General features: G+C 51.5%; 1 protein-coding gene across 1 annotated transcript; it reads right to left on the bottom strand.

Moving 5' to 3' along the window:
• Positions 1-3,703: 3,703 nt before the first annotated feature.
• Positions 3,704-18,009, bottom strand: LOC140348222 (laminin subunit beta-1-like; the record flags this gene model as incomplete). The annotated part of the gene is made up of 10 exons (XM_072434286.1): positions 3,704-3,787; positions 4,431-4,543; positions 6,359-6,538; positions 7,634-7,822; positions 8,118-8,238; positions 8,703-8,905; positions 11,762-11,825; positions 11,903-12,091; positions 16,855-16,928; positions 17,907-18,009. Coding segments are annotated over 10 exons (1,320 nt in total), but the record flags the coding sequence as incomplete, so codon positions are not given.
• Positions 18,010-27,805: the final 9,796 nt, after the last annotated feature.

The raw sequence follows: 27,805 nt of genomic DNA, 5'->3' as shown, positions 1-27,805 counted from the left end.
AGGTCTAAACCAGGTCTAAACCAGGACTAAACCAGGACTAAACCAGGTCTAAACCAGGTCTAAACCAGGTCTAAACCAGGACTAAACCAGGTCTAAACCAGGTCTAAACCAGGACTAAACCAGGTCTAAACCAGGACTAAACCAGGACTAAACCAGGACTAAACCAGGTCTAAACCAGGACTAAACCAGGTCTAAACCAGGTCTAAACCAGGACTAAACCAGGACTAAACCAGGTCTAAACCAGGTCTAAACCAGGACTAAACCAGGACTAAACCAGGTCTAAACCAGGTCTAAACCAGGTCTAAACCAGGACTAAACCAGGACTAAACCAGGACTAAACCAGGTCTAAACCAGGTCTAAACCAGGTCTAAACCAGGACTAAACCAGGTCTAAACCAGGTCTAAACCAGGACTAAACCAGGTCTAAACCAGGACTAAACCAGGACTAAACCAGGACTAAACCAGGTCTAAACCAGGACTAAACCAGGTCTAAACCAGGTCTAAACCAGGTCTAAACCAGGACTAAACCAGGTCTAAACCAGGACTAAACCAGGTCTAAACCAGGACTAAACCAGGTCTAAACCAGGTCTAAACCAGGACTAAACCAGGACTAAACCAGGTCTAAACCAGGACTAAACCAGGTCTAAACCAGGACTAAACCAGGTCTAAACCAGGTCTAAACCAGGACTAAACCAGGTCTAAACCAGGTCTAAACCAGGACTAAACCAGGACTAAACCAGGTCTAAACCAGGTCTAAACCAGGTCTAAACCAGGACTAAACCAGGACTAAACCAGGTCTAAACCAGGTCTAAACCAGGTCTAAACCAGGACTAAACCAGGTCTAAACCAGGTCTAAACCAGGACTAAACCAGGTCTAAACCAGGACTAAACCAGGACTAAACCAGGTCTAAACCAGGTCTAAACCAGGTCTAAACCAGGACTAAACCAGGTCTAAACCAGGTCTAAACCAGGTCTAAACCAGGACTAAACCAGGACTAAACCAGGTCTAAACCAGGACTAAACCAGGTCTAAACCAGGACTAAACCAGGTCTAAACCAGGACTAAACCAGGACTAAACCAGGTCTAAACCAGGTCTAAACCAGGACTAAACCAGGACTAAACCAGGTCTAAACCAGGACTAAACCAGGACTAAACCAGGTCTAAACCAGGACTAAACCAGGACTAAACCAGGTCTAAACCAGGTCTAAACCAGGTCTAAACCAGGACTAAACCAGGACTAAACCAGGTCTAAACCAGGTCTAAACCAGGTCTAAACCAGGACTAAACCAGGTCTAAACCAGGTCTAAACCAGGACTAAACCAGGACTAAACCAGGACTAAACCAGGTCTAAACCAGGACTAAACCAGGTCTAAACCAGGTCTAAACCAGGTCTAAACCAGGACTAAACCAGGACTAAACCAGGACTAAACCAGGTCTAAACCAGGTCTAAACCAGGACTAAACCAGGACTAAACCAGGTCTAAACCAGGACTAAACCAGGTCTAAACCAGGACTAAACCAGGTCTAAACCAGGTCTAAACCAGGACTAAACCAGGTCTAAACCAGGTCTAAACCAGGACTAAACCAGGACTAAACCAGGTCTAAACCAGGACTAAACCAGGACTAAACCAGGTCTAAACCAGGTCTAAACCAGGTCTAAACCAGGACTAAACCAGGACTAAACCAGGTCTAAACCAGGTCTAAACCAGGTCTAAACCAGGACTAAACCAGGTCTAAACCAGGTCTAAACCAGGACTAAACCAGGTCTAAACCAGGACTAAACCAGGACTAAACCAGGACTAAACCAGGTCTAAACCAGGACTAAACCAGGTCTAAACCAGGACTAAACCAGGTCTAAACCAGGTCTAAACCAGGACTAAACCAGGACTAAACCAGGTCTAAACCAGGACTAAACCAGGACTAAACCAGGTCTAAACCAGGACTAAACCAGGACTAAACCAGGTCTAAACCAGGTCTAAACCAGGTCTAAACCAGGACTAAACCAGGTCTAAACCAGGTCTAAACCAGGACTAAACCAGGTCTAAACCAGGACTAAACCAGGTCTAAACCAGGACTAAACCAGGTCTAAACCAGGACTAAACCAGGACTAAACCAGGTCTAAACCAGGTCTAAACCAGGACTAAACCAGGACTAAACCAGGTCTAAACCAGGACTAAACCAGGTCTAAACCAGGACTAAACCAGGTCTAAACCAGGTCTAAACCAGGACTAAACCAGGACTAAACCAGGTCTAAACCAGGTCTAAACCAGGTCTAAACCAGGACTAAACCAGGACTAAACCAGGTCTAAACCAGGTCTAAACCAGGTCTAAACCAGGACTAAACCAGGTCTAAACCAGGTCTAAACCAGGACTAAACCAGGTCTAAACCAGGACTAAACCAGGACTAAACCAGGACTAAACCAGGTCTAAACCAGGACTAAACCAGGTCTAAACCAGGTCTAAACCAGATCTAAACCAGGACTAAACCAGGTCTAAACCAGGACTAAACCAGGTCTAAAACAGGACTAAACCAGGACTAAACCAGGTCTAAACCAGGTCTAAACCAGGTCTAAACCAGGACTAAACCAGGACTAAACCAGGTCTAAACCAGGACTAAACCAGGACTAAACCAGGTCTAAACCAGGTCTAAACCAGGTCTAAACCAGGACTAAACCAGGACTAAACCAGGTCTAAACCAGGTCTAAACCAGGTCTAAACCAGGACTAAACCAGGTCTAAACCAGGTCTAAACCAGGACTAAACCAGGTCTAAACCAGGACTAAACCAGGACTAAACCAGGACTAAACCAGGTCTAAACCAGGACTAAACCAGGTCTAAACCAGGACTAAACCAGGACTAAACCAGGACTAAACCAGGACTAAACCAGGACTAAACCAGGTCTAAACCAGGACTAAACCAGGACTAAACCAGGACTAAACCAGGACTAAACCAGGTCTAAACCAGGACTAAACCAGGTCTAAACCAGGACTAAACCAGGACTAAACCAGGTCTAAACAAAGGCAGGTCTGAGCATGAAAGAAGAGACAGTGATGAATGAAGCGATGAGCTCATGACACAAACTCTGACAAAGAGAGAGAGTGTGTCACATGCCCCTCCCCCTGTGTCAGATGCCCCTCCCCCTGTGTCAGATGCCCCTCCCCCTGTGTCAGATGCCCCTCCCCCTGTGTCAGATGCCCCTCCCTGTGTCACATGCCCCTCCCCCTGTGTCACATGCCCCTCCCCCTGTGTCAGATGCCCCTCCCCCTGTGTCAGATGCCCCTCCCCCTGTGTCAGATGCCCCTCCCTGTGTCCATGTCTCACCGGCAGCACTGGGTCGTTTGCTGAATGTCCCGTCGCTTCTTCAGCTTCATATTTGTAATGATCTAAAGCGGCGCAGAAGAATCCAGGCTGGACATCTGAACACTGACGACCAATCAGGTTCTGTCTGCAGGGACACTGTCCACTGTCCATCACACACCTGTGAGGGGAGGACAGGGAGGCAGGGGAGGACAGGGGAGGACAGAGGAGGACAGGGAGGCAGGGGAGACAGGGGAGGACAGAGGAGGACAGGGAGGCAGGGGAGACAGGGGAGGACAGAGGAGGAAAGGGGAGGACAGGAGAGGACAGGAGAGGACAGGCGAGACAATATTTAGCTTGTTTATTTTCCATGTCAGAAAAAAGTGTAAATGATTTTCCAGATCTAGTGTCACCGGTTGTGCAGAGCTCCGCCCACATCACAGTCACACGAGCGACAACCGGACACATGGTCACTGAGGCCCCAGAACCCCGGCTGCAGAGGGACAACTTAGAGTTAGACTTAGAGCTAAAGTTAGAGCTAAAGTTAGAGCTAAAGTTAGAGCTAAAGTTAGAGTTAGAGTTAAAGATAGAGTTAAAGTTAGAGTTAAAGTTAGAGTTAGAGCTAAAGTTAAAGTTAAAGTTAGAGCTAAAGTTAGAGTTAGAGCTAAAGTTAAAGTTAAAGTTAGAGTTAAAGTTAAAGTTAGAGTTAGAGTTAAAGTTAGAGTTAAAGTTAGAGTTAGAGCTAAAGTTAGAGCTAAAGTTAGAGTTAAAGTTAAAGTTAGAGTTAAAGTTAGAGTTAGAGCTAAAGTTAAAGTTAAAGTTAGAGTTAAAGTTAGAGTTAAAGTTAGAGTTAGAGTTAAAGTTAGAGTTAGAGTTAAAGTTAGAGTTAAAGTTAGAGTTAGAGCTAAAGTTAGAGCTAAAGTTAGAGTTAAAGTTAAAGTTAGAGTTAAAGTTAGAGTTAGAGCTAAAGTTAAAGTTAAAGTTAGAGCTAAAGTTAGAGTTAGAGCTAAAGTTAAAGTTAAAGTTAGAGTTAAAGTTAGAGTTAAAGTTAGAGTTAGAGTTAAAGTTAGAGTTAGAGTTAAAGTTAGAGTTAAAGTTAGAGTTAGAGCTAAAGTTAGAGTTAAAGTTAGAGTTACCAGACACTGGTCGCAGTATCGTCCCGTCACGTATCGTTTACAGGAACAGTCTCCACTGATCTGGTCACACGGCGCCGCCATCAGGACGATGCCCCGCGGGTCACAGCTGCACGCTGAGGACAGGACAGGGACAGGACAGGGACAGGACAGGGACACAAAGACGCGTGGTGAGGAGCTGCCTCAGAATGCCTCAGATGCCCTCCCATACTCACGCTGGCAGCCCTGGGGGTCGCTCAGGTGCCTCAGATGCCCTCCCATACTCACGCTGGCAGCCCTGGGGGTCGCTCAGGTGCCTCAGATGCCCTCCCATACTCACGCTGGCAGCCCTGGGGGTCGCTCAGGTGCCTCAGATGCCCTCCCATACTCACGCTGGCAGCCCTGGGGGTCGCTCAGGTGCCTCAGATGCCCTCCCATACTCACGCTGGCAGCCCTGGGGGTCGCTCAGGTGCCTCAGATGCCCTCCCATACTCACGCTGGCAGCCCTGGGGGTCGCTCAGGTGCCTCAGATGCCCTCCCATACTCACGCTGGCAGCCCTGGGGGTCGCTCAGGTGCCTCAGATGCCCTCCCATACTCACGCTGGCAGCCCTGGGGGTCGCTCAGGTGCCTCAGATGCCCTCCCATACTCACGCTGGCAGCCCTGGGGGTCGCTCAGGTGCCTCAGATGCCCTCCCATACTCACGCTGGCAGCCCTGGGGGTCGCTCAGGTGCCTCAGATGCCCTCCCATACTCACGCTGGCAGCCCTGGGGGTCGCTCAGGTGCCTCAGATGCCCTCCCATACTCACGCTGGCAGCCCTGGGGGTCGCTCAGGTGCCTCAGATGCCCTCCCATACTCACGCTGGCAGCCCTGGGGGTCGCTCAGGTGCCTCAGATGCCCTCCCATACTCACGCTGGCAGCCCTGGGGGTCGCTCAGGTGCCTCAGATGCCCTCCCATACTCACGCTGGCAGCCCTGGGGGTCGCTCAGGTGCCTCAGATGCCCTCCCATACTCACGCTGGCAGCCCTGGGGGTCGCTCAGGTGCCTCAGATGCCCTCCCATACTCACGCTGGCAGCCCTGGGGGTCGCTCAGGTGCCTCAGATGCCCTCCCATACTCACGCTGGCAGCCCTGGGGGTCGCTCAGGTGCCTCAGATGCCCTCCCATACTCACGCTGGCAGCCCTGGGGGTCGCTCAGGTGCCTCAGATGCCCTCCCATACTCACGCTGGCAGCCCTGGGGGTCGCTCAGGTGCCTCAGATGCCCTCCCATACTCACGCTGGCAGCCCTGGGGGTCGCTCAGGTGCCTCAGATGCCCTCCCATACTCACGCTGGCAGCCCTGGGGGTCGCTCAGGTGCCTCAGATGCCCTCCCATACTCACGCTGGCAGCCCTGGGGGTCGCTCAGGTGCCTCAGATGCCCTCCCATACTCACGCTGGCAGCCCTGGGGGTCGCTCAGGTGCCTCAGATGCCCTCCCATACTCACGCTGGCAGCCCTGGGGGTCGCTCAGGTGCCTCAGATGCCCTCCCATACTCACGCTGGCAGCCCTGGGGGTCGCTCAGGTGCCTCAGATGCCCTCCCATACTCACGCTGGCAGCCCTGGGGGTCGCTCAGGTGCCTCAGATGCCCTCCCATACTCACGCTGGCAGCCCTGGGGGTCGCTCAGGTGCCTCAGATGCCCTCCCATACTCACGCTGGCAGCCCTGGGGGTCGCTCAGGTGCCTCAGATGCCCTCCCATACTCACGCTGGCAGCCCTGGGGGTCGCTCAGGTGCCTCAGATGCCCTCCCATACTCACGCTGGCAGCCCTGGGGGTCGCTCAGGTGCCTCAGATGCCCTCCCATACTCACGCTGGCAGCCCTGGGGGTCGCTCAGGTGCCTCAGATGCCCTCCCATACTCACGCTGGCAGCCCTGGGGGTCGCTCAGGTGCCTCAGATGCCCTCCCATACTCACGCTGGCAGCCCTGGGGGTCGCTCAGGCTCAGGCCGTAGAATCCGTCTTTACAGTCGTCGCATCTCAGGCCTCGGACATTGTCTTTGCAGCGACACTGACCCGAGATCTGCCCCAGATCCAGATCTGTGTGACCGTCACAGACGCCGCCCTCCAGAGAGCCGACTGGGTCACAGTCACAGGCTGAGGGGAGGGGCCACATTCACATTACATTCACGAGGCCACAGGGAAAACTCTATGTTTCTTTTATTATTTGATTGAATGACTTGAGTTCTGGTTTGTCCCACAGAGACACAAAGATCAGACCTTAAAGTAGCAACAAAATGACTTATATTTATATGAAAACATTAGACTAAAGTAAACTACAGAAAAGTGTCTTTTATATCTCTAAATGTCCGTTTGTAAAGCTCTAAAGTCTGAAGTTCTGCAGGAGAAAGAGTTTTTCATGAGCTCAGACTAAACAGAGAAAACAGGAGTTCCTCAGGGACGTGTTTTGTCCTTGATTCTTTTTAACCTTCAAACTGAACTAAATATTTCACGATAATAATCTTACACCGGCGACGCCCCACGGACATATATATATATGTACACATATATATGTACACATATATATATGTACACATATATATGTACACATATATATGTGTACATATATATATGTACACATATATATATGTGAACATATATGTACACATATATATGTGTACACATATATATATATGTACACATATATATATGTGTACATATATATATGTGTACATATATATATGTGTACACATATATATATGTGAACATATATGTACACATATATATGTACACATATATATGTGTACACATATATATATGTGAACATATATGTACACATATATATATGTACACATATATATGTACACATATATATATGTACACATATATATATGTGTACATATATATATATGTGTACACATATATATGTGTACATATATGTTCACATATATATATGTGTACACATATATATATGTACACATATATATATGTACACATATATATATGTGTACACATATATATGTGTACATATATATGTACACATATATATGTACACAGGCTGCTGAACGTAGATATTTTATTTTATTTATTTGTATCTATCAACAGAAACCGAGTGTTCACGTTATAAATGGGACCAACAGTCGCTTGAGTTCTCAAATCCCCTATTATTCCTTTAATGACAATAATAACTACATTGTGTTTAATTATAATATTATAATTAGTATCATGAAGTATATCTAATGACAGTCTTACGTCTGCAGACTTGGGGGTCCCTGGGGTCTCTTTGGGGGTCTTTATAGTAGAAGGGTCTGCAGCTCTCACAGTTACGGCCCATAGTGTTGTGCAGACACAGGTCACACACGCCGCCGCTGCTGTTTCCTGTGGCCAAATACACCGCCATGTCGAAGTGACAGCTGGAGGCGTGGCCATGGCACTCGCACTCTGGAACACCACAGGGACGAAAAGGACAAAAGACATATTTCATTCTTAATTCACAAGACAAACATCAGTAAAGTGAAAGGGGGCGTGTCTAACAGGTGTGGGGCGGGGCTTACCTCTGCAAGTGTGAGGGGGCGTGTCTAACAGGTGTGGGGCGGGGCTTACCTCTGCAGGTGTGGGCGGGGCCTGGGCGGGGCTTACTTCTGCAGGTGTGGGCGGGGCCTGGGTGTGGCTTACCTCTGCAGGTGTGGGCGGGGCCTGGGCGGGGCTTACCTCTGCAGGTGTGGGCGTGGCTTACCTCTGCAGGTGTGGGGCTCCAGGGCCTCGGCCGGGCTCCAGGGCAGGTCGTGGTGAAAGTCTCTGCAGCGTTCACAGTTCAGTCCTTCAGTTTTGTGTTTGCAAACGCAGCGACCGTGAATCTGGAACCACGAGTTTGGGACGACATCAACCAGAGAAAACACCATAAGAAAGACAGATGCCCTCCCTCACCACGCCCAGGCCCCTGTGTGTGTCAGATGCCCTCCTTCACCACGCCCGGGGCCCCTGTGTGTGTCAGATGCCCTCACCATGCTCGGGCCCCTGTGTGTGTCAGATGCCCTCCCTCACCACGCCCAGGGTTAGGGTTAGGGTTAGCCCGGGGCCCCTGTGTGTGTCAGATGCCCTCCCTCACCACGCCCGGGGCCCCTGTGTGTGTCAGATGCCCTCCCTCACCACGCCCAGGGTTAGGGTTAGGGTTAGCCCAGGGCCCCTGTGTGTGTCAGATGCCCTCACCATGCCCGGGCCCCTGTGTGTGTCAGATGCCCTCCCTCACCACGCCTGGGCCCCTGTGTGTGTCAGATGCCCTCACCATGCCCGGGCCCCTGCGTGTGTCAGATGCCCTCACCATGCCCGGGCCCCTGGCGCTCACTCCGGGCACCGGCGCACACTCGGAGGCGTGGCCGTAGCAGAAGCAGCTTCCTCGCACCACCAGCTCTTTTATGGCAAAGTAATATTTCTGTAAAACGTCCGAACGTCGATCCAGAAGATCGTCTCCCAGAGTGTTCAGCTTTGTCAGGTTTATGCGCAGGTTTGTGATGCGCAGCAGCTCTAGAACACGGAACATGGAACACACGTGACGAAGGGTTTAAACATGGATGGAACACACGTGACGAAGGGTTTGAACATGGAGTGAACACGCGTGATGAAGGGTTTAAACATGGACGGAACACGCGTGATGAAGGGTTTAAACATGGACGGAACACGCGTGATGAAGGGTTTAAACATGGACGGAACACGCGTGATGAAGGGTTTGAACATGGACGGAACACGCGTGAGGAAGGGTTTGAACATGGACGGAACACGCGTGATGAAGGGTTTGAACATGGACGGAACACGCGTGATGAAGGGTTTGAACATGGACGGAACACACGTGATGAAGGGTTTGAACATGGACGGAACACGCGTGATGAAGGGTTTAAACATGGACGGAACACACGTGATGAAGGGTTTGAACATGGACGGAACACGCGTGATGAAGGGTTTAAACATGGACGGAACACACGTGATGAAGGGTTTAAACATGGACGGAACACGCGTGATGAAGGGTTTGAACATGGACGGAACACACGTGATGAAGGGTTTGAACATGGAGTGAACACGCGTGATGAAGGGTTTGAACATGGACGGAACACGCGTGAGGAAGGGTTTGAACATGTACGGAACACGCGTGATGAAGGGTTTGAACATGGACGGAACACACGTGATGAAGGGTTTAAACATGGACGGAACACGCGTGATGAAGGGTTTGAACATGGACGGAACACGCGTGATGAAGGGTTTGAACATGGACGGAACACGCGTGATGAAGGGTTTAAACATGGACGGAACACACGTGATGAAGGGTTTGAACATGGACGGAACACACGTGATGAAGGGTTTGAACATGGACGGAACACGCGTGATGAAGGGTTTAAACATGGACGGAACACACGTGATGAAGGGTTTGAACATGGACGGAACACGCATGATGAAGGGTTTGAACATGGATGGAACACACGTGACGAAGGGTTTGAACATGGACGGAACACGTGTGATGAAGGGTTTGAACATGGAGTGAACACACGTGATGAAGGGTTTGAACATGGACGGAACAGGCATGATGAAGGGTTTGAACATGGACGGAACACGCGTGATGAAGGGTTTGAACATGGACGGAACACACGTGATGAAGGGTTTGAACATGGACGGAACACGCATGATGAAGGGTTTGAACATGGACGGAACACGCGTGATGAAGGGTTTGAACATGGACGGAAAACGCGTGAGGAAGGGTTTGAACATGGACGGAACACGCGTGATGAAGGGTTTGAACATGGACGGAACACACGTGATGAAGGGTTTGAACATGGACGGAACACGCATGATGAAGGGTTTGAACATGGATGGAACACACGTGACGAAGGGTTTGAACATGGACGGAACACGCGTGATGAAGGGTTTGAACATGGACGGAACACGCGTGATGAAGGGTTTAAACATGGACGGAACAGGCATGATGAAGGGTTTGAACATGGACGGAACACACGTGATGAAGGGTTTGAACATGGACGGAACACACGTGATGAAGGGTTTGAACATGGACGGAACACGCGTGATGAAGGGTTTAAACATGGACGGAACACACGTGATGAAGGGTTTGAACATGGACGGAACACACGTGATGAAGGGTTTGAACATGGACGGAACACGCGTGATGAAGGGTTTAAACATGGACGGAACACACGTGATGAAGGGTTTGAACATGGACGGAACACACGTGATGAAGGGTTTGAACATGGACAGAACACGCGTGATGAAGGGTTTAAACATGGACGGAACACACGTGATGAAGGGTTTGAACATGGACGGAACACGCGTGATGAAGGGTTTGAACATGGATGGAACACGCGTGAGGAAGGGTTTGAACATGGACGGAACACACGTGATGAAGGGTTTGAACATGGACGGAACACACGTGATGAAGGGTTTGAACATGGACGGAACACACGTGATGAAGGGTTTGAACATGGACGGAACAGGCGTGATGAAGGGTTTAAACATGGACGGAACACGCGTGATGAAGGGTTTGAACATGGACGGAACAGGCGTGATGAAGGGTTTGAACATGGACGGAACACGCGTGATGAAGGGTTTGAACATGGACGGAACACGCGTGATGAAGGGTTTAAACATGGACGGAACACGCGTGATGAAGGGTTTGAACATGGACGGAACACGCGTGATGAAGGGTTTAAACATAGACGGAACACGCGTGATGAAGGGTTTGAACATGGACGGAACACGCGTGATGAAGGGTTTGAACATGGACGGAACACACGTGATGAAGGGTTTGAACATGGACGGAACACACGTGATGAAGGCTTTAAACATGGACGGAACACACGTGATGAAGGGTTTGAACATGGACGGAACACACGTGATGAAGGGTTTAAACATGGACGGAACACGCGTGATGAAGGGTTTAAACATGGACGGAACAGGCGTGATGAAGGGTTTAAACATGGAAGGAACAGGCGTGATGAAAGGTTTGAACATGGAGTGAACAGCCGTGATGAAGGGTTTGAACATGGACGGAACAGGCGTGATGAAGGGTTTGAACATGGACGGAACAGGCGTGATGAAGGGTTTGAACATGGACGGAACAGGCGTGATGAAGGGTTTGAACATGGACGGAACAGGCGTGATGAAGGGTTTGAACATGGACGGAACAGGCGTGATGAAGGGTTTGAACATGGACGGAACAGGCGTGATGAAGGGTTTGAACATGGACGGAACAGGCGTGATGAAGGGTTTGAACATGGACGGAACAGGCGTGATGAAGGGTTTGAACATTGACGGAACAGGCGTGATGAAGGGTTTAAAAACAGACAGAACACGCGTGACGAAGGGTTCCACCTCGCGTACCTTGGATATCGAGTCCGTACGGATCCTTCACGTGGATCGCCGGGTCCAGGACTTTGTAAATGACCTGAAAACAACAAACTCCACATGTGTCATTTATTGAACCTGATGCACGTCCTCCGTGTTCCTGAGGGGGGCGCTCACCTCGCCGTCTGTGGAGGGTTCGATGTCCGAGTATCGCTCTTCACAAATCACGTCGTTGTTGTGTCTCAAACTGCCGGACGAGACCTGAGGAAACGTCCTGGAACAGTTCTGAGCGAAGAACCGATACGGCCTCCAAGAGCGACCGAAGTCCGCCGAGCGCTCGATGACCATGGCAGCCGGACGGAAGGTCTGAGGGAGGCAGAACGGGACTAGAACAGGTCTAGAGTAGGACTAGAACAGGACTAGAACTGGACTAGAAAAGGTTTAGAACTGGACCAGAACAGGTCTAGAACAGGACTAGAACAGGTCTAGAACAGGATTACAACAGGTCTAGAACAGGACTAGAACTGGACAAGAGCAGGACTAGAAGAGGTCTAGAACCGGACTAGAACTGTACTAGAAAAGGACTAGAACTGGACCAGAACAGGTCAAGAACAGGACTAAAACAGGTCTAGAACAGGATTAGAACAGGTCTAGAACAGGACTAGAACTGGACAAGAACAGGACTAGAAGAGGTCTAGAACCGGACTAGAACTGGACTAGGACAGGACTAGAACAGGACTAGAACTGGACTAGAACTGGACTAGAACAGGTCTAGAACAGGACTCGAACAGGTCTAGAACAGGACTAGAACAGGTCTAGAACAGGACTAGAATAGGTCTAGAACTGGACTAGAACAGGACTAGAACTGGACCAGAACAGGTCTAGAACAGGACTAGAACAGGTCTAGAACAGGATTACAACAGGTCTAGAACAGGACTAGAACTGGACAAGAGCAGGACTAGAAGAGGTCTAGAACCGGACTAGAACTGGACTAGAAAAGGACTAGAACTGGACCAGAACAGGTCTAGAACAGGACTAAAACAGGTCTAGAACAGGATTAGAACAGGTCTAGAACAGGACTAGAACTGGACAAGAACAGGACTAGAAGAGGTCTAGAACCGGACTAGAACTGGACTAGGACAGGACTAGAACAGGACTAGAACTGGACTAGAACTGGACTAGAACAGGACTAGAACAGGTCTAGAACAGGACTCGAACAGGTCTAGAACAGGACTAGAACAGGTATAGAACAGGACTAGAACAGGTCTAGAACAGGTCTAGAACATGATAAGAACAGGTCTAGAACAGGACTAGAACTGGACAAGAACTGGACTAGAACAGGTCTAGAACTGGACTAGAACTGGACTAGAACTGGACTAGAACAGGACTAGAACAAGACTAGAACAGGACTAGAACAGGTCTAGAACAGGACTAGAACAGGTCTAGAACAGGTCTAGAACAGGACTAGAACTGGACAAGAACAGGACTAGAACAGGTCTAGAACCGGACTAGAACTGGACTAGAACAGGTCTAGACCAGGACTAGAACTGGACTAGGACAGGACTAGAACAGGACTAGAACAGGACTAGAACTGGACTAGAACTGGACTAGGACAGGACTAGAACAGGACTAGAACAGGACTAGAACTGGACTAGAACAGGACTAGAACAGGACTAGAACAGGAGTAGAACTGGACAAGAACAGGACTAGAACAGGACTAGAACTGGACTAGAACTGGACTAGAACAGGACTAGAACAGGTCTAGAACAGGACTAGAACAGGACTCGAACAGGTCTAGAACAGGACTAGAACAGGTCTAGAACAGGACTAGAACAGGACTAGAACAGGTCTAGAACAGGACTAGAACTGGACTAGAACAGGACTAGAACAGGACTAGAACAGGTCTAGAACAGGACTAGAACAGGTCTAGAACAGGACTAGAACAGGACTAGAACAGGTCTAGAAAAAGACTAGAAAAGGACTAGAACAGGTCTAGAAAAGGACTAGAACAGGTCTAGAACAGGATTAGAACAGGTCTAGAACAGGACTAGAACTGGACAAGAACAGGACTAGAACTGGACTAGAACAGGACTAGAACAGGACTAGAACTGAACTAGAACAAGACTAGAACAGGACTAGAACAGGTCTAGAACAGGTCTAGAAAAGGACTAGAAGGGGACTAGAACAGAATTAGGACAGGACTAGAACTGGACTAGAACTGGACTAGAACAGGTCTAGGACAGGACTAGAACTAGACTAGAACATGTCTAGAACAGGTCTAGAAAAGGACTAGAAAAAGACTAGACTAGGACTAGAACAGGACTAGAACAGGACTAGGACAGGACTAGAACTGGGCTAGAACAGGACTAGAACAGGACTAGAACAGGACTAGAACAGGACTAGAACAGGACTAGAACAGGACTAGAACAGGTCTAGAACAGGTCTAGAACAGAACTAGAACAGGACTAGAACAGGTCTAGAACAGGTCTAGAACAGGTCTAGAACAGGACTAGAACTGGATTAGAACAGGACTAGAACTGGACTACAACAGGTCAAGAACAGGACTAGAACTGGACTAGAACAGGTCTAGAACAGGACTAGAACTGGACTAGAACTGGACTAGAACAGGACTAGAACAGGACTAGAACAGGACTAGAACAGGACTTGAACAGGACTAGAACAGGACTAGAACTGGACTAGAACTGGACTAGAACAGGACTAGAACAGGACTAGATCAGGTCTAGAACAGGATTAGAACAGGTCTAGAACAGGACTAGAACTGGACAAGAAAAGGGCTAGAACAGGTCTAGAACCGGACTAGAACTGGACTAGAACAGGACTAGAACAGGACTAGAAGAGGGCTAGAACAGGTGTAGAACAGGACTAGAACCGGACTAGAACAGGACTAGAACAGGACTTGAACAGGACTAGAACAGGACTAGAACTGGACTAGAACAGGACTAGAACAGGACTAGAACAGGACTAGAACAGGACTAGAACAGTTTTGGAACAGGACTAGAACTGGACTAGAACAGGACTAGAACAGGACTAGAACTGGACTTGAACAGGACTAGAACAGGACTAGAACAGGTCTAGAACAGGACTAGAACAGGACTAGAACAGGACTAGAACCGGACTAGAACAGGACTAGAACTGGACTAGAACAGGATTAGCACAAGACTAGAACTGGACTAGAACAGGACTAGAACAGGAATAGAACAGGACTAGAACTGGACTAGAACTGGACTTGAACAGGACTAGAACAGGACTAGAACAGGACTAGAACAGGACTAGAACAGAACTATAACAGGACTAGATCAGGACTAGAACTGGACTAGAACAGGACTAGAACAGGACTAGAAGAGGACTAGAACCGGACTATAACAGGTCTAGAACAGGACTAGAACAGGACTAGAACCGGACTAGAACAGGACTAGAACTGGACTAGAACAGGATTAGCACAGCACTAGAACTGGACTAGAACAGGACTAGAACAGGAATAGAACAGGACTAGAACTGGACTAGAACAGGACTAGAACAGGACTAGAACAGGACTAGAACAGGACTAGAACCGGACTAGAACAGGACTAGAACTGGACTAGAACAGGATTAGCACAAGACTAGAACTGGACTAGAACAGGACTAGAACAGGAATAGAACAGGACTAGAACTGGACTAGAACTGGACTTGAACAGGACTAGAACAGGACTAGAACAGGACTAGAACAGGACTAGAACAGAACTATAACAGGACTAGATCAGGACTAGAACTGGACTAGAACAGGACTAGAACAGGACTAGAAGAGGACTAGAACCGGACTATAACAGGTCTAGAACAGGACTAGAACAGGATTAGCACAGCACTAGAACTGGACTAGAACAGGACTAGAACAGGACTAGAACTGGACTAGAACAGGACTAGAACAGGACTAGATCTGGACTAGAACAGGACTAGAACAGGACTAGAACTGGACTAGAACAGGACTAGAACAGGACTAGATCTGAACTAGAACAGGACTAGAACAGGTCAAGAACAGGACTAGAACAGGACTTGAACAGGACTTGAACAGGACTAGAACTGGACTAGAACTGGACTAGAATTGGACTAGAACATGACTAGAACAGGACTAGAAGAGGACTAGAACTGGACTAGAACAGGACTAGAAGAGGACTAGAACCGGACTAGAACAGGTCTAGAACAGGACTAGAACAGGACTAGAACCAGACTAGAACCGGACTAGAACTGGACTAGAACAGGACTAGAACAGGACTAGAACAGGACTAGAACCAGACTAGAACTGGACTAGAACAGGACTAGAACAGGACTAGAACCAGACTAGAACTGGACTAGAACTGGACTAGAACAGGACTAGAACAGGACTTAAGTTGGACTAAAAAAGGACCTAAACTTTAGACTCAAAATAATGTCAGTGATACGATGGATTTATGTCTCTGAGATTTTCACAACAAACCACAGCACGAAAGAATGCAGCCACAAGCAGACCTGGTTTAGACCTGGTTTAGACCTGGTTTAGGCGTGGTTTAGACCTGGTTTAGACCTGGTTTAGACCTGGTTTAGACCTGGTTTAGACCTTGTTTAGACCTGGTTTAGACCTGGTTTGGACCTGGTTTAGATCTGGTTTGGACCTGGTTTAGACCTGGTTTAGACCTGGTTTGGACCTGGTTTAGACCTGGTTTAGACCTGGTTTAGACCTGGTTTAGACCTGGTTTGGACCTGGTGTAGACCTGGTTTAGACCTGGTTTAGACCTGGTTTAGTCCTGGTTTAGTCCTGGTTTAGACCTGGTTTAGACCTGGTTTAGACCTGGTTTAGTCGTGGTTTAGACCTGGTTTAGACCTGGTTTAGACCTGGTTTAGTCGTGGTTTAGACCTGGTTTAGTCCTGGTTTAGTCCTGGTTTAGTCCTGGTTTAGTCCTGGTTTAGACCTGGTTTAGACCTGGTTTAGTCCTGGTTTAGACCTGGTTTGGACCTGGTTTAGTCCTGCTTTAGACCTGGTTTAGTCCTGGTTTAGACCTGGTTTGGACCTGGTTTAGACCTGGTTTGGACCTGGTTTGGACCTGGTTTAGACCTGGTTTGGACCTGGTCAGTGAAGATGTGGTGAAAGATCTGACCTTGAACTTGATGATGAGGTGAGTGAAGTGGAACTCGGCCTCGAGGTTCAGACGAATGCTCACGTTTTCTTCTCCTGGAAACAAGAGTTTAAGAGTTTAAGATTTTAAGAGTTAGAGAGTTTAAGAGTTTGAGAGATTTTACTTGACAAACGTTTACGTTTTCCAATGACAAACCAGAAACACAAGACAATATACAACATTTTACAGTGATAAACATTTTGATAAGATGCTCTAAATTTGGGCTGAAACAATTTAAATGATCATCAAAACCAATCGATCAATTAAATAACCATCAACCAATTCCACAATCCATTCCTCTTTTTCTGCTTTCTGAGATGTTCTGCAGCATTCTGAGATGTTCTGAGATGTTCTGCAGCATTATGAGATGTTCTGCAGCATTATGAGATGTTCTGAGATGTTCTGCAGCATTATGAGATGTTCTGCAGCATTATGAGATGTTCTGAGATGTTCTGCAGCATTATGAGATGTTCTGCAGCATTATGAGATGTTCTGCAGCATTATGAGATGTTCTGAGATGTTCTGCAGCATTATGAGATGTTCTGCAGCATTATGAGATGTTCTGAGATGTTCTGCAGCATTATGAGATGTTCTGCAGCATTATGAGATGTTCTGCAGCATTATGAGATGTTCTGCAGCATTATGAGATGTTCTGAGATGTTCTGCAGCATTATGAGATGTTCTGAGATGTTCTGCAGCATTATGAGATGTTCTGCAGCATTATGAGATGTTCTGAGATGTTCTGCAGCATTATGAGATGTTCTGCAGCATTATGAGATGTTCTGCAGCATTATGAGATGTTCTGAGATGTTCTGCAGCATTATGAGATGTTCTGCAGCATTATGAGATGTTCTGAGATGTTCTGCAGCATTATGAGATGTTCTGCAGCATTATGAGATGTTCTGAGATGTTCTGCAGCATTATGAGATGTTCTGAGATGTTCTGCAGCATTATGAGATGTTCTGAGATGTTCTGCAGCATTATGAGATGTTCTGCTACGTCGAAGCTGAAACGAGCAGTGGAAGTTCTCGTACCGTTCACAGACTGCCACCATGAGTCCGTCAGGTAGATCACGTTCTGGATCGGATGGCTTTTCTTATGGATCGAGTCGTCACACTCAAAACACTTGTCTGACTCCTGAGGAAACAGTACATGATCACCTGATTACACGATCACATTATTACATGATCACACGATCACATGATCACACGATCACATTATTACATGATCACCTGATCACACGATCACACGATCACACAATCACACGATCACATTATTACATGATCACCTGATTACACGATCACATTATTACATGATCACACGATCACATTATTACATGATCACACGATCACATTATTACATGATCACCTGATTACACGATCACATTATTACATGATCACACGATCACATTATTACATGATCACATGATTACATTATTACATGATCACATGATTACACGATCACACGATCACACGATCACATTATTACATGATCACACGATCACATTATTACATGATCACACGATCACATGATCACATGATCACACGATCACATGATCACATGATCACATGATCACATTATTACACGATCACATGATCACACGGTCACACGATCACACGATCACACGATCACATTATTACATGATCACACAATCTCACGATCACATTATTACGTGATCACATGATCACACGATCACATTATTACACGATCACACGATCACATTATTACATGATCACACGATCACATTATTACATGATCACACAATCACATGATCACATTATTACATGATCACACGATCACATGATCACACAATCACACGATCACATTATTACATGATCACATATCACACGATCACACAATCACATTATTACATGATCACATATCACACGATCACACAATCACATTATTACATGATCACATATCACACGATCACACAATCACATTATTACATGATCACATATCACACGATCACATTATTACACGATCACATGATCACATTATTACACGATCACATTATTACATGATCACATGATCACATTATTACAAACTTTATGTCCATGTGAATATACTGGTGTTGAGGATTAGCATAGTTTAGCATGGTTTAGCATGGATTAGCATGTTTTAGCATGGATTAGCATGGTTTAGCATGGATTAGCATGGATTAGTATGGATTAGCATGGTTTAGCATGGATTAGCATGGATTAGCATGGATTAGCATGGTTTAGCATGGATTAGCATGGATTAGCATGGATTAGCATGGATTAGCATGGATTAGCATGGATCCTGAAAAGTAGCATTGAGTTGAAAACAAAAGAACAAAGTGATATTTCTGCTCTTTCTGTTTTTGTGAACACGACATTTACATCGACATCGAACACGTCGCAGAAAGAACTTCAGAGCGTGACAGAAACGTGTGAATGAAGCTGTTTGTGACGAGCAGAACAATCACTTTTAGACAAAGATCTCTCCAAACAAAAACATGAAGCAGGAGAATGAACCCGACCTGGGCCTTTTGTGGCCCACGAGCCACAAGCCCAGACACAAGTGAGAAGAACAACCTGAAGAGAGAAGAACAACCTGAAGAGAGAAGAACAACCTGAAGAGAGAAGAACAACCTGAAGAGAGAAGAACAACCTGAAGACAGAAGAACAACCTGAAGAGAGAAGAACAACCTGAAGTTACTGATTTGCTTCAGATCTTATGGTAAAACAAGGATAAACAAAGAGCTTCAGAAACAGAAGCAGAGTCAGAGTCTGGATGACGTCATGAGGCCTCAGGGCCGAAGGATTTATATCACCTCCTCCAAAAGACAAAGGAAAGAGAAGAGGAGGATGAGGAGGAGGAGGAGGGGGAGATGGAGGAGGAGGGGGAGGAGGGGAGATGGAGGAGGAGGAGGAGGGGGAGATGGAGGAGGAGGGGGATGAGGGGGAGGAGGAGGGGGAGGAGGAGGAGGAGGAGGAGGAGGGGGAGGAGGAGGGGGAGATGGAGGAGGAGGGGGAGGAGGGGGAGATGGAGGAGGAGGAGGAGGGGGAGATGGAGGAGGAGGGGGAGGAGGGGGAGATGGAGGAGGAGGAGGAGGAGGGGGAGATGGAGGAGGAGGGGGATGAGGGGGAGGAGGAGGGGGAGGAGGAGGAGGAGGAGGAGGAGGGGGAGGAGGAGGGGGAGATGGAGGAGGAGGGGGAGGAGGGGGAGATGGAGGAGGAGGGGGAGATGGAGGAGGAGGGGGATGAGGGGGAGGGGGAGGAGGAGGAGGAGGAGGAGGAGGGGGAGGAGGAGGGGGAGGAGGAGGGGGAGGAGGAGGAGGAGGGGGAGGAGGGGGAGGAGGAGGGGGAGGAGGGGGAGATGGAGGAGGAGGAGGGGGAGGAGGGGGAGGAGGAGGGGGAGATGGAGGAGGAGGAGGGGGAGGAGGGGGGGAGGAGGGGGAGATGGAGGAGGAGGGGGAGGAGGGGGAGATGGAGGAGGAGGAGGGGGAGGAGGGGGAGGAGGAGGGGGAGATGGAGGAGGAGGAGGGGGAGGAGGGGGAGGAGGAGGGGGAGATGGAGGAGGAGGGGGAGGAGGGGGAGATGGAGGAGGAGGAGGGGAGGAGGGGGAGGAGGAGGGGAGATGGAGGAGGAGGGGGATGAGGGGGAGAAGGAGGGGGAGGAGGAGGAGGAGGAGGAGGAGGGGGAGGAGGGGAGGGGGAGGAGGAGGGGGAGATGGAGGAGGAGGGGGAGGAGGGGGAGATGGAGGAGGAGGAGGGGGAGGAGGGGGAGGAGGAGGGGGAGATGGAGGAGGAGGAGGAGGAGGGGGAGGAGGGGGAGGAGGAGGGGGAGATGGAGGAGGAGGAGGGGGAGGAGGGGGAGGAGGAGGGGGAGATGGAGGAGGAGGGGGAGGAGGAGGGGGAGATGGAGGAGGAGGGGGATGAGGGGGAGGAGGAGGGGGAGGAGGAGGAGGAGGAGGAGGAGGGGGAGGAGGGGAGGGGGAGGAGGAGGGGGAGATGGAGGAGGAGGGGGAGGAGGGGGAGGAGGAGGGGGAGGAGGAGGGGGAGGAGGGGGAGGAGGAGGGGAGGAGGAGGAGGAGGAGGAGGAGGAGGAGGGGGAGGAGGGGAAGGGGAGGAGGAGGGGGAGATGGAGGAAGAGGAGGGGGAGGAGGGGGAGGAGGAGGGGGAGATGGAGGAGGAGGAGGGGGAGGAGGGGGAGGAGGGGGAGGAGGGGGAGGAGGAGGGGGAGATGGAGGAGGAGGAGGGGGAGGAGGGGGAGGAGGGGGAGGAGGGGGAGGAGTAAACCCTGAGGAGCAGGAGAGAGCAGCCGAGGCCGAGGCAAAAGATAAGAAGAGTAAACACAGACATAGTTCATGTTTATACTTCCTGATTGTGACTCGTGTCCCAGACCTGGACCTGGACCTGGACCTGGACCTGGACCTGAGAGATCCAGAGATCCAGACCTGACTCGAGGTCAGCGGCACAAACCAGAGAAACTGTTCTTAATGAAGCTGTTGCCGTGGTGACGAGCGGCACGTCGTTAACGCCACATGAAAAGAGCCCGAGTGAACTGGACTCACAGAGACTCCAGAACAGCTCCTGCTCCTTTGGTCAACCTGTGTCCAGTGTGCAGTGTGCAGTGTGCAGTGTGCAATGTAAAAGGTCCAGTGTGCAGTGTCCAGTGTGCAATGTAAAAGGTCCAGTGTGCAGTGTCCAGTGTGCAGTGTAAAGGGTCCAGTGTGCAGTGTCCAGTGTGCAGTGTGCAGTGTGCAGTGTGTAGTGTGCAGTGTGCAGTGTGCAGTGTGTAGTGTGCAGTGTGCAGTGTCCAGTGTGCAGTGTAAAGGGTCCAGTGTGCAGTGTCCAGTGTGCAGTGTAAAGGGTCCAGTGTGCAGTGTCCAGTGTGCAGTGTGCAGTGTGCAGTGTGTAGTGTGCAGTGTGCAGTGTGCAGTGTGCAGTGTGTAGTGTGCAGTGTGCAGTGTCCAGTGTGCAGTGTAAAGGGTCCAGTGTGCAGTGTCCAGTGTGCAGTGTAAAGTGTCCAGTGTGCAGTGTGCAGTGTAAAGGGTCCAGTGTGCAGTGTGCAGTGTCCAGTGTGCAGTGTGTAGTGTCCAGTGTGCAGTGTAAAGGGTCCAGTGTGCAGTGTGATTTGTGCAGTGTGCAGTGTCCAGTGTGCAGTGTGCAGTGTCCAGTGTGCAGTGTGCAGTGTGCAGTGTGCAGTGCAGAAGAACAACCTGAAGAGAGAAGAACAACCTGAAGTTACTGATTTGCTTCAGATCTTATGGTAAAACAAGGATAAACAAAGAGCTTCAGAAACAGAAGCAGAGTCAGAGTCTGGATGACGTCATGAGGCCTCAGGGCCGAAGGATTTATATCACCTCCTCCAAAAGACAAAGGAAAGAGAAGAGGAGGATGAGGAGGAGGAGGAGGGGGAGATGGAGGAGGAGGGGGAGGAGGGGGAGATGGAGGAGGAGGAGGAGGGGGAGATGGAGGAGGAGGGGGATGAGGGGGAGGAGGAGGGGGAGGAGGAGGAGGAGGAGGAGGAGGGGGAGGAGGAGGGGGAGATGGAGGAGGAGGGGGAGGAGGGGGAGATGGAGGAGGAGGAGGAGGGGGAGATGGAGGAGGAGGGGGAGGAGGGGGAGATGGAGGAGGAGGAGGAGGAGGGGGAGATGGAGGAGGAGGGGGATGAGGGGGAGGAGGAGGGGGAGGAGGAGGAGGAGGAGGAGGAGGGGGAGGAGGAGGGGGAGATGGAGGAGGAGGGGGAGGAGGGGGAGATGGAGGAGGAGGGGGAGATGGAGGAGGAGGGGGATGAGGGGGAGGAGGAGGGGGAGGAGGAGGAGGAGGAGGAGGAGGGGAGGAGGAGGGGGAGGAGGAGGGGGAGGAGGAGGAGGAGGGGGAGGAGGGGGAGGAGGAGGGGGAGGAGGGGGAGATGGAGGAGGAGGAGGGGGAGGAGGGGGAGGAGGAGGGGGAGATGGAGGAGGAGGAGGGGAGGAGGGGGAGGAGGAGGGGGAGATGGAGGAGGAGGGGGAGGAGGGGGAGATGGAGGAGGAGGAGGGGGAGGAGGGGGAGGAGGAGGGGGAGATGGAGGAGGAGGAGGGGGAGGAGGGGAGGAGGAGGGGGAGATGGAGGAGGAGGAGGAGGGGGAGATGGAGGAGGAGGGGGATGAGGGGGAGGAGGAGGGGGAGGAGGAGGAGGAGGAGGAGGAGGGGGAGGAGGGGGAGGAGGAGGGGGAGGAGGGGGAGGAGGAGGGGGAGGAGGGGGAGATGGAGGAGGAGGAGGAGGGGGAGATGGAGGAGGAGGGGGAGGAGGGGGAGATGGAGGAGGAGGAGGAGGGGGAGATGGAGGAGGAGGGGGAGGAGGGGGAGATGGAGGAGGAGGAGGAGGAGGGGGAGATGGAGGAGGAGGGGGATGAGGGGGAGGAGGAGGGGGAGGAGGAGGAGGAGGAGGAGGAGGGGGAGGAGGAGGGGGAGATGGAGGAGGAGGGGGAGGAGGGGAGATGGAGGAGGAGGGGGAGATGGAGGAGGAGGGGGATGAGGGGGAGGAGGAGGGGGAGGAGGAGGAGGAGGAGGAGGAGGGGGAGGAGGAGGGGGAGGAGGAGGGGGAGGAGGAGGAGGAGGGGGAGGAGGGGGAGGAGGAGGGGGAGGAGGGGGAGATGGAGGAGGAGGAGGGGGAGGAGGGGGAGGAGGAGGGGGAGATGGAGGAGGAGGAGGAGGGGGAGGAGGGGGGAGGAGGGGGAGATGGAGGAGGAGGGGGAGGAGGGGGAGATGGAGGAGGAGGAGGGGAGGAGGGGGAGGAGGAGGGGAGATGGAGGAGGAGGAGGGGGAGGAGGGGGAGGAGGAGGGGGAGATGGAGGAGGAGGGGGAGGAGGGGGAGATGGAGGAGGAGGAGGGGGAGGAGGGGGAGGAGGAGGGGGAGATGGAGGAGGAGGGGGATGAGGGGGAGGAGGAGGGGGAGGAGGAGGAGGAGGAGGAGGAGGGGGAGGAGGGGAGGGGGAGGAGGAGGGGGAGATGGAGGAGGAGGGGGAGGAGGGGGAGATGGAGGAGGAGGAGGGGGAGGAGGGGGAGGAGGAGGGGGAGATGGAGGAGGAGGGGGATGAGGGGGAGGAGGAGGGGGAGGAGGAGGAGGAGGAGGAGGAGGAGGGGGAGGAGGGGGAGATGGAGGAGGAGGAGGAGGAGGGGGAGATGGAGGAGGAGGGGGATGAGGGGGAGGAGGAGGGGGAGGAGGAGGAGGAGGAGGAGGAGGAGGGGGAGGAGGAGGGGAGATGGAGGAGGAGGGGAGGAGGGGGAGATGGAGGAGGAGGGGGATGAGGGGGAGGAGGAGGGGGAGGAGGAGGAGGAGGAGGAGGAGGGGGAGGAGGAGGGGAAGATGGAGGAGGAGGGGGATGAGGGGGAGGAGGAGGGGGAGGAGGAGGAGGAGGAGGAGGAGGAGGGGGAGGAGGGGGAGGAGGAGGGGGAGGAGGGGGAGGAGGGGGAGGAGGAGGGGGAGATGGAGGAGGAGGAGGGGGAGGAGGGGAGGAGGGGGAGGAGGAGGGGGAGATGGAGGAGGAGGAGGGGGAGGAGGAGGGGGAGATGGAGGAGGAGGGGGAGGAGGGGGAGATGGAGGAGGAGGAGGGGGAGGAGGGGGAGGAGGAGGGGGAGATGGAGGAGGAGGGGGAGGAGGGGGAGATGGAGGAGGAGGAGGGGGAGGAGGGGGAGGAGGAGGGGGAGATGGAGGAGGAGGGGGATGAGGGGGAGGAGGAGGGGGAGGAGGAGGAGGAGGAGGAGGAGGAGGAGGGGGAGGAGGGGAGGGGGAGGAGGAGGGGGAGATGGAGGAGGAGGGGGAGGAGGGGGAGGAGGAGGGGGAGGAGGAGGGGGAGGAGGGGAGGAGGAGGGGGAGGAGGAGGAGGAGGAGGAGGAGGAGGAGGGGGAGGAGGGGAAGGGGAGGAGGAGGGGGAGATGGAGGAAGAGGAGGGGAGGAGGGGGAGGAGGAGGGGGAGATGGAGGAGGAGGAGGGGGAGGAGGGGGAGGAGGGGGAGGAGGGGGAGGAGGGGGAGGAGGAGGGGGAGATGGAGGAGGAGGAGGGGGAGGAGGGGGAGGAGGGGGAGGAGGGGGAGGAGTAAACCCTGAGGAGCAGGAGAGAGCAGCCGAGGCCGAGGCAAAAGATAAGAAGAGTAAACACAGACATAGTTCATGTTTATACTTCCTGATTGTGACTCGTGTCCCAGACCTGGACCTGGACCTGGACCTGGACCTGGACCTGAGAGATCCAGAGATCCAGACCTGACTCGAGGTCAGCGGCACAAACCAGAGAAACTGTTCTTAATGAAGCTGTTGCCGTGGTGACGAGCGGCACGTCGTTAACGCCACATGAAAAGAGCCCGAGTGAACTGGACTCACAGAGACTCCAGAACAGCTCCTGCTCCTTTGGTCAACCTGTGTCCAGTGTGCAGTGTGCAGTGTGCAGTGTGCAATGTAAAAGGTCCAGTGTGCAGTGTCCAGTGTGCAATGTAAAAGGTCCAGTGTGCAGTGTCCAGTGTGCAGTGTAAAGGGTCCAGTGTGCAGTGTCCAGTGTGCAGTGTGCAGTGTGCAGTGTGTAGTGTGCAGTGTGCAGTGTGCAGTGTGTAGTGTGCAGTGTGCAGTGTCCAGTGTGCAGTGTAAAGGGTCCAGTGTGCAGTGTCCAGTGTGCAGTGTAAAGGGTCCAGTGTGCAGTGTCCAGTGTGCAGTGTGCAGTGTGCAGTGTGTAGTGTGCAGTGTGCAGTGTGCAGTGTGCAGTGTGTAGTGTGCAGTGTGCAGTGTCCAGTGTGCAGTGTAAAGGGTCCAGTGTGCAGTGTCCAGTGTGCAGTGTAAAGTGTCCAGTGTGCAGTGTGCAGTGTAAAGGGTCCAGTGTGCAGTGTGCAGTGTCCAGTGTGCAGTGTGTAGTGTCCAGTGTGCAGTGTAAAGGGTCCAGTGTGCAGTGTGATTTGTGCAGTGTGCAGTGTCCAGTGTGCAGTGTGCAGTGTCCAGTGTGCAGTGTGCAGTGTGCAGTGTAAAGGGTCCAGTGTGCAGTGTGATGTGTCCAGGGTGCAGTGTCCAGTTTGGAGTGTGCAGTGTCCAGTGTGCAGTGTAAAGGGTCCAGTGTGCAGTGTGATGTGTCCAGGGTGCAGTGTCCAGTTTGGAGTGTGCAGTGTCCAGTTTGGAGTGTCCAGTGTGCAGTGAAACGTGTCCAGTGTGCTGTGTCCAGTGTGTAGTGTGCAGTGTCCAGTTTGGAGTGTGCAGTGTCCAGTTTGGAGTGTGCAGTGTGCTGTGTCCAGTGTGCAGTGTGCTGTGTGCAGTGAGCAGTGTGCAGTGTCCAGTTTGGAGTGTCCAGTGTGCAGTGTGCTGTGTCCAGTGTGCCGTGTCCAGTGTGCAGTGTCCAGTTTGGAGTGTGCAGTGTGCTGTGTCCAGTGTGCAGTGTGCTGTGTGCAGTGAGCAGTGTGCAGTGTCCAGTTTGGAGTGTCCAGTGTGCAGTGTGCTGTGTCCAGTGTGCCGTGTCCAGTGTGCAGTGTCCAGTTTGGAGTGTCCAGTGTGCAGTGTGCTGTGTCCAGTGTGCAGTGTCCAGTGTGCAGTGTCCAGTTTGGAGTGTGCAGTGTCCAGTTTGGCGTGTCCAGTGTGCCGTGTGCAGTGTGCTGTGTCCAGTGTCCAGTTTGGAGTGTCCAGTGTGCAGTGTGCTGTGTCCAGTGTGCAGTGTGCTGTGTGCAGTGAGCAGTGTGCAGTGTGCAGTGTAAAGGGTCCAGTGTGCAGTGTGCTGTGTCCAGTGTGCAGTGTGCAGTGTGCAGTGTAAAGGGTCCAGTGTGCAGTGTGATGTGTCCAGGGTGCAGTGTCCAGTTTGGAGTGTGCAGTGTCCAGTGTGCAGTGTAAAGGGTCCAGTGTGCAGTGTGATGTGTCCAGGGTGCAGTGTCCAGTTTGGAGTGTGCAGTGTCCAGTTTGGAGTGTCCAGTGTGCAGTGTGCTGTGTGCAGTGTCCAGTTTGGAGTGTCCAGTGTGCAGTGAAACGTGTCCAGTGTGCTGTGTCCAGTGTGTAGTGTGCAGTGTCCAGTTTGGAGTGTGCAGTGTCCAGTTTGGAGTGTCCAGTGTGCAGTGTGCTGTGTGCAGTGTCCAGTTTGGAGTGTCCAGTGTGCAGTGTGCTGTGTCCAGTGTGCAGTGTGCAGTGTGCTGTGTCCAGTGTGCAGTGTCCAGTTTGGAGTGTGCGGTGTCCAGTTTGGCGTGTCCAGTGTGCCGTGTGCAGTGTGCTGTGTCCAGTGTCCAGTTTGCAGTGTGCAGTTTGCAGTGTGCTGTGTCCAGTTTGGAGAAGAAGAAAATCCTCTGAAAGTCGTTGCAAAGTGGTCTTTAAATAGATGAGGCTCTGGTCCCTGAAAACATCTATTTTCATACTTTAATAAAGTTGTGTTTACAGACCCTCAGGACCCCGACCCGACCCTCAAGAGCCTGACCCGACCCTCAAGAGCCTGACCCGACCCTCAAGAGCCTGACCCGACCCTCAAGAGCCTGACCCGACCCTCAAGAGCCTGACCCGACCCTCAAGAGCCTGACCCGACCCTCAGGAGCCTGAACGATCAGGTGTAACTGTGTGGTCTGCAGGGGCTCAGTCACAGGGTTGATACGTGACTTCAGCCTCTGGTTTATAAGTTGGTTCTGGAGCTGTTGTTGGGACATGAACCTGGGACCTCCTCAGCGCTGGTAAAACTAAAAAAGTTGCAAAAAGATTTGTAAAAAGCTACAATTTGCGAGCGAAGACCAGACGTGAGCCGAGTTAAACCTGTACTTTAGAGCTTCACGAACATGTTCTGAAACGCACAGGATTCTTCGTTTAAAGTTGAGGTTTCAGTCTTTTCTCAAACGTTAACAGACTTACAGTGAATCATCTGATTTATGGCTGTGTGGACGTTTACAAAAGCGGCGGACAGACGCTGGACAGTAAAAATGCTCTGAACTTGATCAGTCCTAATTTTCCTAACGACAGCTGCTCGTTAGCCGTTTGTTTACGG

The sequence above is a fragment of the Eucyclogobius newberryi genome, unplaced genomic scaffold (assembly GCF_026437365.1).
Source record: "Eucyclogobius newberryi isolate DKJ021-1_F unplaced genomic scaffold, fEucNew1.0.hap1 SCAF_629, whole genome shotgun sequence".
In the NCBI taxonomy this organism is placed as follows: domain Eukaryota; kingdom Metazoa; phylum Chordata; class Actinopteri; order Gobiiformes; family Gobiidae; genus Eucyclogobius; species Eucyclogobius newberryi.
The sequence above is the reverse complement of the archived record's forward strand: the minus strand, read 5'-3'. Positions and strand labels throughout refer to the sequence as shown.